The sequence below is a fragment of the Candida theae genome, assembly GCF_024610275.1.
Source record: "Candida theae strain CBS 12239 chromosome Unknown scaffold59, whole genome shotgun sequence".
Lineage (NCBI taxonomy): Eukaryota > Fungi > Ascomycota > Pichiomycetes > Serinales > Debaryomycetaceae > Lodderomyces > Lodderomyces theae.
The window spans coordinates 42,335-61,855 of NW_026261483.1; the positions used below are offsets into that span (position 1 = coordinate 42,335).

At 42.2% G+C, this 19,521-nt stretch overlaps 8 protein-coding genes across 8 annotated transcripts; 3 read left to right on the forward strand and 5 right to left on the reverse strand. All coding sequences in view use genetic code 12, as the record gives it.

The window, feature by feature from the left end:
* Positions 1-102: 102 nt before the first annotated feature.
* On the reverse strand, positions 103-885 carry PGA6 (Pga6p; the record flags this gene model as incomplete). Its single annotated transcript, XM_051754561.1, has 1 exon — positions 103-885. The coding sequence occupies one exon, from the start codon at positions 883-885 to the stop codon at positions 103-105; it is 783 nt and encodes a 260-aa protein (XP_051606542.1).
* A 1,261-nt stretch (positions 886-2,146) lies between these two features.
* ARG81 (Arg81p) lies at positions 2,147-4,855 on the reverse strand (the record flags this gene model as incomplete). Its single annotated transcript, XM_051754562.1, has 1 exon — positions 2,147-4,855. The coding sequence occupies one exon, from the start codon at positions 4,853-4,855 to the stop codon at positions 2,147-2,149; it is 2,709 nt and encodes a 902-aa protein (XP_051606543.1).
* Positions 4,856-5,059: 204 nt separating this feature from the next.
* KGF57_004996 (Zn(II)2Cys6 transcription factor) lies at positions 5,060-7,255 on the reverse strand (the record flags this gene model as incomplete). The annotated part of the gene is made up of 1 exon (XM_051754563.1): positions 5,060-7,255. One exon carries the CDS (start codon positions 7,253-7,255, stop codon positions 5,060-5,062), a length of 2,196 nt encoding a protein of 731 aa, XP_051606544.1.
* Positions 7,256-7,353: 98 nt separating this feature from the next.
* KGF57_004997 (Zn(II)2Cys6 transcription factor) lies at positions 7,354-9,300 on the reverse strand (the record flags this gene model as incomplete). The annotated part of the gene is made up of 1 exon (XM_051754564.1): positions 7,354-9,300. The coding sequence occupies one exon, from the start codon at positions 9,298-9,300 to the stop codon at positions 7,354-7,356; it is 1,947 nt and encodes a 648-aa protein (XP_051606545.1).
* Positions 9,301-9,848: 548 nt separating this feature from the next.
* DAK2 (dihydroxyacetone kinase) lies at positions 9,849-11,627 on the forward strand (the record flags this gene model as incomplete). Its single annotated transcript, XM_051754568.1, has 1 exon — positions 9,849-11,627. The coding sequence occupies one exon, from the start codon at positions 9,849-9,851 to the stop codon at positions 11,625-11,627; it is 1,779 nt and encodes a 592-aa protein (XP_051606546.1).
* A 165-nt stretch (positions 11,628-11,792) lies between these two features.
* KGF57_004999 (uncharacterized protein) lies at positions 11,793-13,448 on the forward strand (the record flags this gene model as incomplete). Its single annotated transcript, XM_051754569.1, has 1 exon — positions 11,793-13,448. The coding sequence occupies one exon, from the start codon at positions 11,793-11,795 to the stop codon at positions 13,446-13,448; it is 1,656 nt and encodes a 551-aa protein (XP_051606547.1).
* A 50-nt stretch (positions 13,449-13,498) lies between these two features.
* On the reverse strand, positions 13,499-16,105 carry LYS143 (Lys143p; the record flags this gene model as incomplete). Its single annotated transcript, XM_051754570.1, has 1 exon — positions 13,499-16,105. The coding sequence occupies one exon, from the start codon at positions 16,103-16,105 to the stop codon at positions 13,499-13,501; it is 2,607 nt and encodes an 868-aa protein (XP_051606548.1).
* Positions 16,106-18,313: 2,208 nt separating this feature from the next.
* KGF57_005001 (alternative oxidase) lies at positions 18,314-19,432 on the forward strand (the record flags this gene model as incomplete). Its single annotated transcript, XM_051754571.1, has 1 exon — positions 18,314-19,432. The coding sequence occupies one exon, from the start codon at positions 18,314-18,316 to the stop codon at positions 19,430-19,432; it is 1,119 nt and encodes a 372-aa protein (XP_051606549.1).
* Positions 19,433-19,521: the final 89 nt, after the last annotated feature.

The following is a 19,521-nucleotide window of genomic DNA, read 5'->3' on the forward strand; positions in this document are numbered from 1 at the left end:
GAAATCCATTCAGATAACAATAAGGCAATCTCTAAAAGACAAATGAAGAAAAACAATGCACATTTCTTTCTTTTCCATCTCTCTCTCTCTCTCTCTCTTTCCTTATACCAAAGCAGCTGCCAAACCAGCGACAGCAGCGAAACCAACAGCAACTCTTTGAGCACCAGCTTCATAAGATGAGACAGCAGCGGCGGAAGACGAGTTGTTACCAGCAGAAGCAGATGAGGTGAACAAGGTTGATTGGGCAGTCTCGGTGGCCTCGACATTTTCAGTGGCGGAAACGGTTGGGGTTTCGGTAACGTCAACGTATTGGTCTGATTCTGAAGATGCAGGGGTGGAGGCTTCAGCAGCAAGGGTACCTGGGTTGGAAGCGGCAGGAGCAGAACCAGCAGCTGGGGCAGATGAAGCAGCAGCAGGAGCAGATGGAGCAGCAGCAGGAGCAGATGAACCGGCAGCTGGGGCAGATGGAGCAGCAGCAGGAGCAGATGGAGCAGCAGCAGGAGCAGATGAACCGGCAGCTGGGGCAGATGGAGCAGCAGCAGGAGCAGATGGAGCAGCAGCAGGAGCAGATGAACCGGCAGCTGGGGCAGATGGAGCAGCAGCTGGGGCAGATGGAGCAGCAGCAGGAGCAGATGAAGCAGCAGCTTCTTCACTTGACAAAGGGCAGTAAGTAGTGTATATAGTTTCGACACCTTCAACAGTAGTAGTAGCAACTGATGGGATTACTGAGTTTGTAGTAGAGACACAGGCCTCGTGTGAGCATGAGGTGATGGTGGCTTCGGTGGTTTGGTGGTCGGTAACAGTTTGCAATGCAGTAGATGAGCTTACACCGTATGATGAAGCAACCAAGGTTGAAGCGATGATTAATAAAGTTGAGTATTGCATTTTATAGTAGTAGTAATAGTATAAGGTAAACGAATGTAGACGTTAGTTGGAATGTTGGCCAAATGTAATATAGCTCTTGAAACTTGATAAAAGGATGAGGAAAAAGAAAAGTAAGATAAAGTTCCATTTATTCCAGAAGATCATGGGTATTTATAATAATCTAGTGGACCACGACGCTGCGTTTATGAGTGGCCTTGTCACATACCGTGGAACTCATACATTTTTGAAAGTCAAAGGGGGACTGTTTGTAAAGTGTCCCTGAAACCCGTTCCTAACAACAACAAAAATAAAAAAAAAATAAATAAATAAACAAATGAAAATAACACAGTGGAAGAAAAAACACAAAAAATAATATGGCTCCTGAAGTGGCGTCAAAGTTGGACGATACCGTCGTCTAAAAGATCACGAGCAGCGACCACTACTTGGCTCTAATAATAGTATTGTCCTCTCATAAGCCTTGCAAAGGGAAATGAATAATAAGAGAAAACAAAAAAATAAAAAAAAAAAAACAATATGGCCATAGGCATTCGCGGTTTGATGAGAACTGGTGTCCTAATTTGGTAAAATTATGGTATACCTGCTTTCAATGAAACGTGTTCAGGTACTGGAGTTGGGACAGTTATGACAGACACAAAGCACCTTATTATGATTCTGAATCTGGCGTTAAATTGTGTGATTTCTAAGACGCCAAAAAAAAAACTGCTTATAAAGAATCGTGTGCGGCTTAATAAAGGGCAGGCGACAAATAAAAAAAAAAAAGGTAAACAAACAACAAACAAACAACAAACAAACAACGCGTTTTGTTGATTGACGCGTTTGACATTAATTGTTCTATTGATTTATTATTCCGCTACATAAGATGTTTATTTGAGTGAAAGGGGGATAGAGAGATCATTAGGGTTCTAGAAGCGCATTTTCGTACACACGGTTCCATCAAGGGCCCTACACGCGTGGAAAATGAAATTGGGGCAATGCTCTGTCACTATTGTTCTAAACATGATCGTCAAAGCCATATTGAAATATACGCTTTTCCAACTCTGCTTGTGTGCCCGCTCCGTGGTAGCAGACCCAGTGTGAATGAATCTAAGCGAACTGCCCTATTGTCTAAGACTTTAGGGTCAGAGTGATTCGTGTTGGTAAACACTACTGACGTCGTTTTGATTTCACCACTTCGAAGATTCGTGTATGACGATTCAGTGATCTACTGCGCCGACTACCCTTCGATAAAACAAGACATCCAAATACTGTATTTTCTATACGACTAATTCAACATCAAGTTCATTTCCCAATCCTGCACCACACTAACCCAATCGTCTCTCGGCTCCTTTAAACTCTTTCTTCGCCAGACTTCCAACATAATTTGTCTAGCGCCCCAATACGATCCCAAGTACTGGGCAATGTCGGCACCCCATTTTTTGAATCCCATCTGCAATTCCGTCGAAAGTGCTTCGCAACCAGCAATAAACCCTTGCCAGAACAATGGTATAATCGCCGCCTCGTCTTTGGCAATGAGATCCTGAATCGAATTCAAATGATTGAGGGTTTTCACAACCCTCGTTTGTAGCCTTGTTGGAGACACGTCCTTTATGAAGCGGCTAAAGTAGATGACAAGGGCGTGATAAAACGACATAATATGGTGGTATGTGACTTCGTGCATCGGAGAGTAAAACTCTTTCTTCCTCCCGTCTTCGTCGTCCTCATCATAACCAGAGTTGGTGGCACTTGGCGTGACATCAGTCTGTCCTTTTTCATTTTGTTCAGGGTTCATCTCTTGTCCCTTGTAAAGTTCCCAATCCAATACCCAAACTTTCAACTTGTCATTCAACACCAGCACTCTGTCCTCGAAATCACTAGGTAGTTGTTTTTTCGAAGTGGTGTAGTAGATTCGTATCCTCAACAACTCAACAGTCTCACTGAATAGCAATATCAACGAATTGGGCAACCCATATAAGGCATCGGTGGCGAAGTTCTCATCATTCTTTTTGGTGTTGATCAACTTTTTATTAACGAATTGGGGTGATGCAGTTGTATTGGCGGTAAATGAGGACATATCACCAATCTTGTTACTGGAAAAGGAATTGTTCACGATGAAATCTATCCGGCCCTTATCACTATCTTTCGACTTTTCTCGATCATTGCCAAACTTATCTCCATTAACGTCATATCCACCAATTCCCGTAGAAGATTCATAGTTTTCCTTGATACTTTCAAAATTTAAACAAGTCGAGTCTTGTATCAACTTTAAAGACGAAAAAATACGATGTAATATCCGTGCCTTGGGAGATAGTTTCTTTTTCTTTGCCATTTTGGCAACAATAACCTTCCCACACCACGCAATGTATAATCCAGTATCTTGCATAGTACCCCAAACTAAATCAACACTAATCATAGTCATTACAGCACAAAGCACATCCTTATACTTTTCTTGCGTCACACAATGCTCAATACCCGATTGCACATCATTTTTCAGATTCAACAACTTCTTCACAAACAAACTTGCCTGGTTACGTAATGCAATACCCAAGTTCAAATAAAATCGCATAGGTTGCGAGTTTTTTGGGAATTTGGATTGCAAGTTGAATGCCGAGACCGCAAGTAATGCATTCAACAATGCGTTTTTAGCCATTGAGGTTTTACCCAAGGCCAGAAGTTCTCCAATTGCCATTAATGCACGTGGAAAATAAATCGCCTTCCATGGATTTTCAGTGAGAGGTATGACTGTCATTAAATCGGCAACATCGGTGACATAATAGTTGAGCAAGTATCGTGTCAATGGCTGAACCTGTAAGGCAGTTAATGGAATACCCACGTGCGATTGACGTGTCGGTAAAGTCAAGTCGAAATTGACATTGAGTGGGCTCTGCACTATTTTCATAATCGATGCTAACAATTTGCTATCATTGGAATGATCTCCGTCAACGTACTCAGTGTCGTCTGCACTAGTAGTTTGCGCATGTAACTGTATCTCCAAATTTTCATTCATTTGATAGGGATTGTTGTAAAAATAATTTGAGAAATTGGAATAGTAGATGGGATCCATGAGGTTTTCCTGTTGATTTAGGAGATTCGACATTGACATGTTTGAGTTGGAGTTGGAGGTTTGGGGCTGCACTGTGTTGAAATTTTGACCTTTGTTATGAAACACCAAGTTGAACAAATCAGGATTGTTCAAATTGTAATTTAGATCGTTTGCTGTGTTGCTCCTCTGATTACTTGACTGAGGCAATACGTTTCCATTGTTGTCAAAGTTGTTCATAATGTCTAAAAAATGAGTATTCAAAGCTGCTGCAGTCACCAAAGCTGCATCCTTCAATTCGTTGGATAACCAGAATTGATCTTGTGATGGGGCATCGTTAGGTATCACATCAATTTCGTTGTTACTTTTGAGACCAGACTTGTCACTGACCGGCAAGCCATTTTCTTTCTCCTGTACAATCTTTCTCCATTTCAGTTTCTGCAAGACATCTAGTCCTTCGTTATTGCGCTTGTCAATTATGCCCTGAAACACACCAAAAGGTCCTTTCATCTTGGTATCGCCATGCGATTTCAATTTGGCAGCTACTCTATTATTCTGAAGAAAAGCGAGGTCGTAATTCATCTGATCGTATGTTGTGTACGGCTCGTCCCATTTCACAAACTCAACAAATCGCCGATGGTAAAACTCAAGTGTATCGGTATTTGCATCAGTATCGCTCACATCGAGACTGTCTCCATCTTCCAAGGTGGGGAACTTCACCAGGGTACCTTTCACGTCACCATTACTTAACGGCACAAACTGAATTGGTTGGGACCATCGGAGCTTGACGTCGTAGCCGGCACATGTGAGCTTTGCCTTGATACATTTATCACATTGAGGCCGCTTTAGGTCACACTTGATTTTTCTTATTCGGCATGTGAAACATCCTGTAAACGTTTTCGATCGCTTGAGCCCATTTGGTTTAGTGGACAGGGGTGAAGAAGGGGAGGACATTTGACATGTGTATACTGGTTTATGTATTTATTTTTTTTGCACTGTTCTCCGTTCCGTCTCTATGGGTTACTCCAAAAAGGACCGATGAGGGAAGATGACGTGAAAAGCGTGATGATGTTTTTGTTCTTTTTTTCGGTTGCATCGCTAAGACCTCCCGTTTTAAACAAAATCGGAATTTGCATTGCCTGACGCTACCATTGAAGATCAATATGCTATAACATCCACTTTTCCAACTTCTGTACCATCAATATCCTCTCCTTTCTCCCTCGAGTCCCATGCTTTCCTTATGCGCTGCAAAGTGAACTTGGCACTATTTGAGCCTGTTTGCGAGCACATTTCAAAAAAGTTTTCAATCACGGAGAATTGAGGCGAATCAGTACATGTGAACCCAGCAACTGATAGCGGCCACTGTATCATCAGAAACGCATAGGGGAACCTTGTACTGTCTTGTAACTTGCAATCTTGAAATATTTTCACTAAATCGACAATTTTACTGACTAGTCCCTTTATATGCTGTGAATCAAGAGGATTGCCTAGTAGTCGCGTGAAAATGGTTATCAACCCAGCTAGTGTGAATGCTTGTTGAGATATATCCATCCAAGACACAATTTCGATTGTACCGTCGGGTTTTTGTACCTCTTCGCACAAAGCCCCCAGAAAGATCTGTCCAGTAGTGGGTGTTTCTTCCACGCTAGTAAACCTCACTTCGTACTGAGAATAGAACTCACAGATCAAATGCATATACTCAAGTGGATCTATCACATCATTGGGAAAATCTCTTTTCCACCTTAATAAATCACAAACTTTTCTAAAATACCCAAGACACTCAATGTGGTAGCCAGTGACCACACAGAAGCCATTTTCCTGAATCAAACCAAAATCTTTCAACACCAGCTGCTCATAAGGATCGAAATTAAACACTAGATCCATCTGCTCCTTGGTTCGAAGTGTCCCACCCATTTCAGAACTAAGGCCTGCCAAAATTTCAAAGTCTGCGAACCACATTTTGCACACAATCAATGTTGAAGACAGTCGAATTTTGCTGCTGGTGGCCTTCATGATGATTTCCCTCGCTCCTTGCAAATGCGGACGCCAGCTTTGCTTCTCATTGCACGCATTGGACATTGCAAGTGATAGTACCGTGAGAAGTATATTTTCAATGTTCGAGGTCACATCCCATTCCACCCCACTTTTTTGAGCTTGATTTAACGCTGGAAGTAGTAATTGAAGACAATTGTTTAGATACTTTCCGCAATTCTCCAAATCGTGCTGACGTAGTATTTCGTCCTTTTGCAATTCTGACGACGAGTACGCGCCTTGTGACATAACTGCAGCAAGCAAGAAAGGCTCCTTGACGGCATGCTTCATGACAACTTCTCTGATGGCGTTTCTGTATACGCTGGGGTTCTTGTTATCCACTCCAAAAGGCAATTTCTGGAAAGTGAATCGTTCACAAAATTGTCTCACATACTCCCTCTCCTCATTCGATTTGTCAATCAAGAACTCATCTGATATACAGCTAGGTACATTGGTTGCATTTTGGTTCACTTCTGCATCGATATTGGTGCGCGCCACATCTTGGTCATTAGTGGGTACGATATTTGAGTTAAAAATTATGCCATTCACAAGGTTACTTAGATCCAAAGCAAGTAGATTGAGATCATCTCCGTTGTAAAGCTCGCTGGGGCAGAGGAAAGAAGGACTGGGGTTGTCAGTAGATGTCAGCTGGGCAGCACCTTGGTGTGCTCTTCTGGTAAAGTTCAAGCCCTTTTGACTGTGCATTTTGTCTTCTGTTTGATGAAATTTCTCAACATTCTCAAAGGAATCTGTCTCCCCATCTTGAACTTTTTCAACGGATTTTTCGTTGTTCGTTTCTTGTTGTACAACGCTTCGCTCTTGGAGAATCTCAACATCCAAAGGTTGGTGATTTTTAACATCAATTGGATTTCTGACCGTCTCGTGTAAATATGTATCGTCGAGTATTAGTGAACTGTCTGCTCCTCTACCGGTAGAGCCCTTGGTATCGACTACTCTATTATCTGCTCTGCCTTTTGAGACTTCCGCTGAAGAGACGACTTCCCATTTAAAGCTCTTTCTTGGTTGATGTGGACCTGTGTACATTTGGACGTTCCAGATCCGTTTTCGATGTAAAGCTGTGTTTTCTCCGTTGCTCTTTCTTGGCCCTCGTAACACCTTTTCGCCCACCGTTGGATAACAACAATCTTTGCCTAATCTTGTGCACTCAGAACAAAACGGTTTTGTCTCGTCACATTTTCTCTTCCTTCTTTTGCACTCCCGGCATCCTCCTCGACTGTAGCCTCTTTTGAATATTTGCGTCATTTCACGTCTGTTGTCTTGAATTCCATTTGTGATGTCTGAAAGTAGATTGACACAAAGCATTGGTCTGAGTTTTATAAGTCGCTACCAATCTAGCCAGATTTTAGCCAGTATCCGATGGCCACTAGCTTGGATCTCATTTAGTCTACTTTCATTTGCTATTAATACGTAATTCTATCTACGGTACTTTCAAAATCCGTATAGTTTACCGGTTTACCTGCCTTTCGTAGTTCCCACACTTTTTTTATTCTTTCCAAGGTCAAGTTTGCGCTATATGAACCGGTCCTGTAGCATAATCCAAAGAATTTCTCAATCACTGAATGCTCTGCGAGTTCAGTGCAAGCAAAACCGGCAATGGACATTGGCCATTGAATCATCAGAAAGGCAAATGGAAATGACATGGTTTCATGTGCCGTCGAGTTGTCAAATACTCGCACCAAATCAACTAGCTTGGCAACTAGAGACTTCACATGTGGTGAATCAACTGGTATTTCGAGCATTCGCGTAAATACGGTGACCAAGCCCGCGAGGGTATATGCCTGTTGTGAAATATCCAGCCACGAGATCATCTTGGGATGACCATCCTGTTTCCGCACGATGTCACACAATAAGCCATGAGCAATTTCTCCATCAGGCATTGTTTCTATACGCGCAAATCTCTTGTCATGTTGAGCGCGAAACCCTGCAATCAATTTAGCGCATTCAAGTGGATCAGCTGAGTTCTGTGGGTCACTTCTCTTGAGCCTTAATAAATCAGAAAGGTCTTTGAAATATTCAAGACAGTCAATGTGGTACCCCATTACTACGCAAAACCCATTGTCCTGTATTAGACCAAACTCTCTCAATACTGATTGTTCATAAGGGCCGTCAAAGTTGAGCACCACGTTCATTTCTTCCTTTGTGCGAAGGGTACCGCCCATCATTGAGCTCAATCCAGCCAAAATCTCAAAATCGGCAAACCACATTTTGCACATTATCAAAGTTGTAGACAGTCGAATTTTGCTGTTTGTCGCCTTCATTATAATATCCTTGGCTCCTTTTAGATGCGGTCGCCAACTTTGCTTCTCATTACTGGCACTAGACGAAGCCAATAACAAAACCGTCAATAAAATACTTTCAATATTTGACGTCAAGTCACCCTTTACCTGCTTCTCTTGATTTCTGCTAAGTGCTGGACCTAGCAATTTTAGACAGGTGGATAGGTAGTTCCCGCAATTTTCCATATCTCTTTGACGTTCTTTATCATCTTCCTGTAGCTCCGATGCCAATCGCGCGCCTTGTGATAGCATTGCCGCAAGAAGAAAAGTTTCTCTAGCAGCATACTGCATAAGCACATCACGGAAAGGATTTATGTAATGAGAACATTTCTCAACATCGGCACCAAATGGTAGGATTTGCAGAGCAAAATCTTCGTAAAACTGTGTCATGTATCGCCTCTCGTCATCTGTCTTCAATGTAATATAATCGTAGGGTACATCCTTGGGTATGCTGTCCACAAACGGAGCCGTCACTATAGCGGGATCCAAAAAATTTTGGTCAAATGATTGCGTTATGTTGGAGCTAAACATAATGTCGTTGACGAGATTGTTCAAGTCAGTGGCTAATAAGTTGAGGTCGTCTCCAGTGTAAAGATCATCAAGCATCAAAGGTGGAAGTGTTGGGAATTCCTGAGGAGGAGTCGGTACAGCTGTTGTGTGGTCATAGCCTATTTGCTCGCTTGCCATTGCCACATGGTCTTGTGACTGGCCGTTCTTAGATGCCTCAATGGAGTTGCCATTACTATACTGATTTTCATTCAAAATAGCTGGAAGGGCTACCCCTTCCCACTTAACTTTTTTCTTTGGTTGGTCCGGTCCCATGTACATTTGTACTGTACGAACTCTCTTTACAATTGGAGAGTCCTCAATTGGAGAAGCTTCCTTCTTTTCTTCTATTATCTTCCTCGAGCCTCGGATTACTCTTTCTCCATCCACTGGGTACGAACAAACCTTTCCTAATCTCGTGCACTCCGAACAGTGTGGTTTTGCTTCATTGCATTTGATTTTGCGTCGTTTACACTCCCGGCACCCACCACGGCTATAATCCCTTTTGAACCGTCTTGATGGCATTTCTTTGTGTGGGTGACGAAGCCATGCACCGGAACTCTTCACTGTTTAATTTTTTTTTTCTTTTGCGCTGGCTCTCCTCTTGATCATCAGGTAGTTGATCTCCAGTCAATCAAGAAAGGAGTCATTTTAGACTCGAAAAAGTCATAATCATATGGGCGTGTTGGCCACGATGAGCCTGCAACGTGCCTGCAACGTGCCTGCAACGAACCATGTCTCAAGATTGGATGGTTCTCTTCTATTGAATACATTTGCTACGCACACTGTGCTATTCCCTTATAAGAATCATTATTTGAAGGGGCATTTCGCTACTTTGCCATGTGGTCGAATACTTCGTAATCGAGATCTGTGCATTAAAGTAGATAATTACAGCTATTGGGTGGATTGATATGTATGCAGAACTCACGCAAAATTTGTATACACTCATCTATGATGTCATAGCTTTGTTGCGGTGCACCGAATCTGAAAAATCCCTCGCGAAATTATTTAAAGCTGGTCAAAGTATCGCATCGTGCAGTGTGTTTTCTTTGCAATCAGAAATCAACTCAATAATGACACTTGCAAAACATTGGGTCTACAACAAAGACGAAGACATTGTATTGACACAGCTCAAGGGCTTGGTTGCCGCGAATCCATACGTCCATCTAATTGCCGATGAGAAAGTTGTGTTCAACCCTCACTCGGACACATCCAAAAAGATCACCGTTATTAGTGGAGGTGGTGCCGGCCATGAGCCCTTGCATGGTGGATATGTGGGAGAAAACTTGTTGGATGCCGCAGTAAGCGGTCAAATCTTTGCCTCCCCTTCTACGAAACAGATTATGGCTGCCATCAAGAAGAAGTCGGACAAATCGAAGGGGACCATTATAGTTGTCAAGAACTATACTGGTGACGTGCTACACTTTGGATTGGTGGCGGAGAGAGCAAAGAGCGAGGGATACAAAGTCGAGTTGGTGGCAGTCAGTGACGACGTTGCTGTTGGAAGAGAACAGAACAAGATGGTGGGAAGAAGAGGATTGGCGGGAACCGCCCTTGTGCACAAAGTGTTGGGTGCTGCTTCGGCGGAAGAAAAAGCTGAATTGAAAGCTGTGGCTGGTTTGGGACATGCAGTCAATGAAAACTTGGTGACGTTAGCCGCAAGTTTGGACCGTACTTCTGTACCCGGTAAAGCCGAGCAAGAGATTGAATTTAATGCAAACGATGAAGTGGAGTTGGGGTTGGGAATCCATAATGAACCAGGCACCAAGATTAAGCCAATTCCCAAATTGGACGACCTAATCAAGGACATGCTTCGTAAATTGCTTTCTGCCGAGGACAAAGACCGTCACTACGTTGACTTTGATGGAGATGATGAGTACGTGCTTCTTGTGAATAATATTGGAGGTACTTCTTCATTCGAATTGTACGCTATCACTGAACACGTTTTGCAAAACTTGCCATTAAAGAAGAAACCCACAAGAGTCTTGGTTAGTGATTTCGTTACCTCGTTTAACTCACCGGGCTTTTCTATAACCTTACTCAATTTGAGCAACATTGACAAGAGAAAAGTTGGGTATTCATCGAAGGATATTTTACGGTTCTTGGACACTCCCACTAATGCCCCGGGTTGGAAACCCAAATCGTATGCATCCAAGGATTGGGATATTCAACTGGATAGACAAGAGGATTCGCCAATGAAGCACCAGGCCTTGTTGACTTCCGATTTGAAAATTGATGCAAAGTCCTTTGAAGAGCATTTGAAAAGTGGGTTGGAGAATTTACTAAAAGAAGAGCCCAAAATCACTCATTATGACACCTTAGTTGGTGATGGTGATTGTGGTGAAACTTTGGCAGCCGGGGCTAATTCAATATTAAAGGCATTGAAAGATGACTCTCAGTTCAAAAAGCACTTGTCTGACCCTGTCGCCACCCTTTCACAAATCACAGAGTTTGTTGAGGATAGCATGGGTGGAACCTCTGGTGGAATCTACTCCATCTTTTTAACCGCTTTGGTGCAGCATTTGAAAGTAGCAGAAAAGGTTGATCATGAGACGGTTGCAAACGCATTTCACAACGCATTACATGAAGGATTGTTCAAGTACACCAAGGCTAGAATTGGGGGTAGAACCTTGGTGGACACTTTACAACCTTTTGTTGATACCTTCCAGGACACAAAGGATTTGTCGAAGGCGGTTGAAGCTGCTCGCAAAGGTTGCGAAGAAACAAAAAATTTGGAAGCGTCGTTTGGTAGAGCAAGTTATGTTGATAAAAAGGAACTTGAGGCTGAAGGAGGAATTCCGGATCCTGGTGCCGTAGGCTTACTTGCTCTAATTCAGGGATTTACGAAATAGAAGATTTTAGTTGTGTATAGTTTTGAGTTGTGCAGACTATAGTGGTTATGAGGTATAGTAGTTATCACTCACCTTTGTTATTTTTTTTTTCTTTTTGCAACCACTATAAAATCCGACTAAATATTACTTCTGGAAATGAACATTTTTTTATTTCAACAGTGCATCATGAGCAGCGGTGAGCCCATTCAGATTGAGCCTGACAACTTCTGTGAGGGAATAATAATCGGCGGTGGAACGTGCGGATTAGCCGTGGCCTCACGGTTGTGCGAAAACCATCCTGGTTCATTATTCACCGAGGATGAACACCAGCGTTTCCATTGGTTAAAGCAACGCGGTCACAAGACAAACAAAGTGAAAAGCAATCAAAGGTTCGACTACAACAAGTTTTTACCAAAGGATTTATTGGTTATTGACTCGAGGGGAGACAAGTTCATGTCTCAATGGAAAGCCCAATTTGAGGCCTGTCAGATTCCGTACTTACGATCTCCAATGTTTTTCCATGTTGACCCTAGTGACATCGATGGTATGATTAGTTATGCCCATATCAACCAAAGAGAGAATGAATTGATGGAGATTACCAATGTTGTGGGGAAAGAGTTTTCCAAACATCAGCAAAAGCGTATCAAACAGAAGTTGAAGCAAAATGAGGGTATTGTGGATATCAATATGCGTGATTGGAAAGATTACTATCGGCCATCGACAAAGTTATTCCATGATTATTGTGGTGAAGTTGTTGAAAGGTATGGGTTGGCAAACAGTATCGTCAAGGATGAAGTCGTGGATGTGGAATATAAGCTTATTCAATGTGGTGAAGACTCAGGCAAAGGTTTCATTGTTCGCACAAGATCGGGTAAGGTGTACGGATGCAAATTTGCAGTTGTTGCAAGTGGACACAGAGGGAAGATAAATTATCCACTTCCAATTTGTCCCAACCCACAATATCCGCATGGCTCATGCCACACAACACACTTGTTTTCAAATGAAGTCAAGTTTCTTGGTCAGCAATATTTTACCAACCCCAGCCGTAAAAACATTGTGATTATTGGTGGTGGTTTGACTCTGGCACAGTTAGCCCACGTAGCATGTCAGGATCCATCTGTGGCTAACGTGTGTCTTGTGTTTCGCTCGAGAATCAAGATTAAACACTTTGATTTTCATCTTGACTGGGTAGCAAAGTACAAAAATGTCAAGAAATCGAGTTTTTACAATTTGGAAACGAACGAGTTAAGGTATGAAATGACAAACGATGCAAGGGAAGGTGGTTCTATAAACCCAGAGTATTATAAGAAGTTGAAAACCCACGACAAGTCAGGCCGGTTGAAATGGTTAATAGAAACCCAGATTGTGGATCAAGTTTGGGAGGGGAATGCTTGGAATTTGCAGTTGAAAAACAAAAAGGGTGAAGCTATTGCTTTGGAGAAAGTTGACTACATTTACTACGCCACGGGTGTTCAGGCTGACGTGGGGTCTTTGCCGTTTTTGCAAACTATGTTTGACACGCACCCAATTGATGTTTGCAAAGGATACCCAGCAATCACAGACAACTTGCAGTGGAACAAAGACATTCCGTTATACGTGGTGGGGAAAAACGCAGTGCTACAAGTGGGTCCCACCTCTGCCAACCTCGATGGTGCCAGACTTGGTGCAGAGAGAATTGGATGGCATTTACAAAATATGAAGTTGCAAGGTGAATTTAACTGGTCACCAGTTAAAGTCGTCACAAAGAGTGACACTGCAGAACAGATGAACACATTTGAAAAACGCCTACAATTAGCAGGTGGGCTGATCAATTGGTTTGAACTTCTTGAATTCGAAAAATAAAACTAATACAAAATATACAAAAAGAAAATCAAAATTCAGATTCGTCTCTGTTAGTACGAAAGTAAATCTTCAGACTCATTTCCATCATCAACAAATGAAGGATCTGTTCTTTTTCTCCATACTTTCTTCACACGCCTCAAGGCAATCAACGCTCCTCCAGACCCAACCCTCGACAGATGTTCGAAAAACACACGTACTATATCCATCTCTCTGCTGTCATTTGGTTCCAAGTTTTGGCCGGCAACCAATACTGGCCATTGGAGCATCATGAGTCCATTGTCAGCCTTGTACCTCGACGATGGCGCAAACGGACTATAGTCATTAACAAAAGAAACCAAGTCAATAATGTGGTTTGTCAAAACCTGTACTTGGGGTGAGGTATATGACTCGTCAAAACATGTTTGAAGAAGGGTGATCATTGACGCTGCCATGTACAGTTTGTGACTCACATCAGACCATGAAATAACAACACCTCGAACGTCTTCAACTAGCACACTCCCTGGAGCAGTGGGATCTTTGACAAAGTCAATTTCTCGCAACGATTCAAGCTTGGCAAAAAGCTCCACATACTGTAGAGAGTCCTTAGCATTCAACGTACCACTTCTCTTTCTGTTCAAGATCTTGATCAATTCACGGAACGCACCGTAGCAATCGTGATGATACCCACCCATAATGTTGAATCCATTGTCTAAAATTAGTCCAAGATCTTTCAATGTCTTGATCTCGTACTCGCTGCTCAAATTGAACAACTCATCTGTTTCCTCTTCAGTTTGCAATGTACCTCCCTTTTTGGAGCTGATACCGGCCAACACTTCCAACGTCACAAACCACGCTTTACAAAACACAAACACCTTTGAAGGTTTGGCTATCTTGCTTGAACACTTCATCAACAAATCTTTTGCTCCTCGCAAATGTGGACGCCAATCCTGTTTCGGATCAGCTGCATTTGCAGCAGTTAGCAAAAGAACCGTTAGCAACACACTTTCAATCTTTGATGACAATTTTGTATTGTCAGATATTGCCGGATGTAACAACTTGAGACAGTCGTTCAAGTACAAGTAGTAAAACTCTTCATCCTCTATGTTTCGTGTCTTTGTAAACCTGGTATGGGCCCCATTAGCCAACACAGCAGCCAAGACATAATCAGTATTTGCTGCTGTGCTCAACAATATATCCCTTGCCGGATTGAAGTAAACGTTTTTCTCCTTGTCAAATGATGCAAATGGCAACACAATATTTGAAAAGTTGTAGTAGAATTCATCCAAATAGCTCTTATTCTGCGCATTTTCCAACTTGATGAAATCTACAGGAACATTCCTTTCCAACTTTTCAACAAAGGGCATTGTGTTTTTCACCTCGGTAGTTTCTTTTTCCTTGGCCTTTTCTTTGGATTCTGGAGCAATATTGTAAAGTATTCCATTCACCATATTTTGAAGATCCGAAGCTAACAAGTTCAAATCGCTTAGTTCAAATAGCTCTACCACGTCGTCACCAAGAAGAGTAGGTGGTGTAGAGAAGGATGCACCTTCATCATTGCTGTGCACCTCTGATGTGGAAGGCTGTGGGGCGAGTGTTGGTTGTGGTGTAATTGAGTTTTCTTCCTTGTCAATGTCATTTTTGTCCAATCCTTGTTGTTGTGATTGTTGCTGTTGAGTTGTTTGTGTATCTGAACCAGGTGAGTTATTCAATAAGCTCGACACCCCGGCACCACCGCCACCAGTAGTTCTATCAACTAGACGAGAGGGTAAGTCATAACGAATCTGGTTAGGGAAAATAGGACCTCCACTCATTGTAGGACCTGGTCGTTGAGACACTTGTGGAGGAGGTAACACACTCGAAAGTGGATCCTGACGGAAGTAGTACTTGAATGGGGTCGGGTTGGAACCATTCTCTTGAATAGGCAAAATACGACTTTGGTACAAACGAGGTAAATGTGGCTGATTGAGCGGTCTCTGCAAGGGTGGAAGTTGAGATTGCAGTGGATAAGTACCCTGAGGGTGTGGATACTGTTCTTGAGGGTAATGTTCGCGAGGTGGTCCGATTTGAGAATGTGGTTGTGGTGGGTGTAGTTGCAGCTGTGGCTGATATGGCACAGTAGAGTGTGCGTTCCCCGAAGGTTCGCCGTAGCCTCTTTGATGGGATTCGAGTGCCCCATGAGTTGGTCTCGATGCATCGTAATTATACAATAATTTCCTCCCCTCTACTGGAACTGTGTTTGAAGTTATTGACAATGGATTAGTTGCAATATATGGCACTCTATTCATCTCGAACATCCTCTGATTTTCCATCGGCAGTAAGGATGAACCTGATGACAGCATCTTTTGCTGCTTTTTCAGAACTCTTAGTACCTTCTCTCCCAAAGCTGGATAAGAACACTCCTTTTTCAACCGAAGACATTGCCAACAAGCTGGTTTTCCCTCATCACATTTGATTTTGCGTCTCTTGCATTCTCTGCAACCGCCCTTGCTATAAATTCGCTTGTTGTTGTTGTTGTTGTTGTTGTTGGTGGTGGTGGTGGTGGTGGTGGTGGTGATGTTATTGTGGCTGACATTATTCGGGTCATGTATACTGTTGCGAACGGTAGGGTTACTGTGGTGGCCATCGTTTTCGCCGTTATTTAAATTTCGTATGCCAAAGTCCATCACTCCAGTTGACATATTTTGTGGAATCAGAGTCAATGTGAGGTGATATATGGTGGCTTCAATGTCGTAGATGTATTTTGCAGTTAACAGCAGCTCCCTTTCCTACACCAAACGAAAAGTACGACAAGAAGCTGGATGAATCCTGGTGGGGAATATAATCTGGAACTGTCGGGTTAGAAAAAATTTTTGGAAGAAAAAAAACGCAATTTTCCAGCGCCTTTATTTTTCCGTATTTCATGCAAGAATAGAAAGAAAGAGAGAAAGAGAGAAAGAGAGAAAGAGAGAAAGAGGGAAAGCAATGATAGACGCAAAAACTGAAGGAAATCGACAGGCATTAACACAGACACACTAACGCTAACCCACAGACACAGTAACACTAACCCGCACACTCTCTAACAGTAACCCACAGACACAGTAACACTAACCCGCACACTCTCTAACTCATAACCATAAAAATCGGTTTTTATTCTTCAAACTTTCTCTCGTTTCAAAAAGGGAATGCTTTACGCGTCAATGGTTTTTTTTTTTCCAGTCCTGTACAGATACGGTCGTTGTTTCTTTGGAAACCGCGGTTTGACAGCTCTAAACTAAGTGACAGTTCAGATGGAATCTACAAGATTGAAGAATAGGGGTAAGTAGTCTGTACGGCACCAAAAATATTCAGGACGGGAAGTACGGAAACTAATTTTTGGAATGTTGTCATATCCCGTCGCGCCTTTGGTTCTAAAAAAATCTGTTGCTGCGCCTACTTTTAAATATGGGCGGTAACTGATTCTTTTATGTCGCAAGAGTTTTTCTTCGGTTTTAGCGTTCCAACGTTATACACAATCATATGAAACCGGGAAAGACTTAAGTGGGAGGGGTGACAGGTCTTTGCTAATCTTGAAACCATCTATGTGGTGTTTTTCTAAGTTTAGATTATCGACCATTCCTTTTCCTCAAATGTGCCCTTCCACCAGGGCCCACGTGCGCCATTCTAGTCGTTTCTAATGCACCATACGAACATGACTCTCTCCAAGGAACAGAGAAAAATTTTTATTTCAAAAATGTTTAGTTCTTCCGAGCAATTTCGAATTAGCTGCATCCAAGCAACAACTGTCATTATCTATTGATACACCTCTCTCCTCTATTATTCATCCAATGATCCGTGTCGCTTCGAATTGAAAAGAGAGAAAAATAAAAGTAAACAGTAAAAAAAAGAAAATAATTACGCGGCAATGCAAATTTTAACTCATCGTACATTTGCATATTCAACGTACGTAGTTTGATTACCCGCGTAGTTTTAATATTATACATTGTTTAGTTATTGTTACTTTTGATCATTCATTTTTGAGATCTTGTGGAGATTAAACTCCGAAGATGTGCAAAGACGCCCCTCACGCACAAGAAATTATATTATGTGTATATCTCTTTCTAAGGGACTAGGTCAAAGGCTATTTGCGTGGACAGAAATGTAAAGTTTCCCAATTTTGTCCTGATTCTTCTTAATTCTTTGCGTATACGTTTCCGGCTTTTTCCTTAAAACAACCACAAAGTAGGACTTATTTACTATTGCAGCCATACGGCATGACAGTTGCAACAGTGACTACTACCATCACTGCTTGAGCTAGAGATTGGAATTCTTGTTCAAAAGCTATGCTTATTGCCGTATTAAGCATTGAATTATTGCTCGTCATGAAATGTCTCCCTTACCATCCGAATATTCCCTACCTTAAACCCGTCTACTGGCGAGGTTAGGAATTTATTTGACTGTTGGGTTTCTTTCTTTGGCTCTCGTTACTTTTCGGAGTACATTGAGCGGTCACAAAAGGGTCCTAAAACTATACATAACTTTATTCGGTGCTAGATGACTCTCCGTATTGACTATGGTCCTAAATCCCTTTGAGCCATTTTCAAGTGCCAAACGTATGACCGGAAACGCACGGATAGAATTTTGCAGAGTATATACACTCCAATCTTACAAACCACCCCTTAGATGGGTTTGTGTGTGTGTGTGTGTGTGTGTGTGTGTGTGTGTGTGTGTGTGTGTGTGTGTGTGGCCGTTTGCCTGTTTGTCTACGAATTTTTCTTTTTATTCCTTGAGATTCGATATTATGCAACCAAAATGAAAATCGAATATTCCTCAAAATCTATATAAATAGATCCATCACCGATTCAATTCAGCTCCAGCACCTCATTTCCCCTCCCCCTTCATGAACAGTCTATAATCAATCAATACTAATAATGTTGAAAGCTGTTACGGGTAATAGACTTCCCCAAATCAGCACACATTTATGTGTCTCCACAATTCGATTCGCGTCAAACACCTCCTCAACTTCGACACTGCAAACAACTACCAAACAGACACCAGCACATCACGATGATTCCAACTTGCCTTTAGATAAACGAGCAATGGAAACTCCCCATACCACCCCGCAACGCAATGGCATTTTCGATATCTCAACCAAGATCTACAACGAGTCAGATATTGAAAAACACGACGATACTCAATTCTTGACCAAACCCGCCTACCCGCATGTTGGATATACTGAGGCTGGCTGCTACAGAGTTAAGATTGCGCATAGGGAGCCAAGGTCCATTGGAGATAAAATCGCATACCATGGCACAATGTTTTGTCGTGCTTGTTTTGACTTTGTTACGGGGTATAAAGTTCCTCAACCTGGTGAGTCACTCGACAAATACAAAGGTACAAGATATGAGATGACCGAGGGTAAATGGATGACCAGGGTGATTTTTTTGGAGCTGATTGCGGGAGTTCCAGGATCAGTTGCATCATTCTTGAGAACTTTGCACTCATTGAGGTTATTGAAAAGAGACAAGGCCTGGATTGAAACGTTGCAAGATGAAGCATACAATGAAAGAATGCATTTGCTTACATTTATCAAGATTGGCCAGCCATCCTGGTTCACCAAGAGTATCATCTACATCGGACAAGGAGTTTTCACCAACTTGTTCTTTTTCTGTTACTTGGCCAACCCCAAATACTGTCACCGGTTCGTGGGATACTTGGAAGAAGAAGCAGTGAGGACTTATACGCATTTACTCGATGAGTTGGAGGATCCAAACAAGCTCAAAGGGTTCCAAAACATGTTGATCCCCACCATTGCCGTCAATTATTGGCCTACTTTGACACCAGAGTCAAGTTTCAAAGATTTGATTTTGAGAATTAGAGCTGATGAGTCGAAGCATAGAGAAGTCAATCATACTTTGGCAAACTTGAAACAGGATGGCGATAGGAACCCATTTGCTTTACATATTAAGAATTTTGATAAGCCTCAACCTAATTATGGGTTGGATGTTGTGAAACCTACCGGTTGGGAGAGGAAGGATTTGTACCTTTGAGATGGATTGAGTAAGTGATGCTTATAGTGTCGATTAAGTTCGTTAGTGCTATTTATTTTTGATTTAGTCCCCCCCCCCCCCCCCCAATT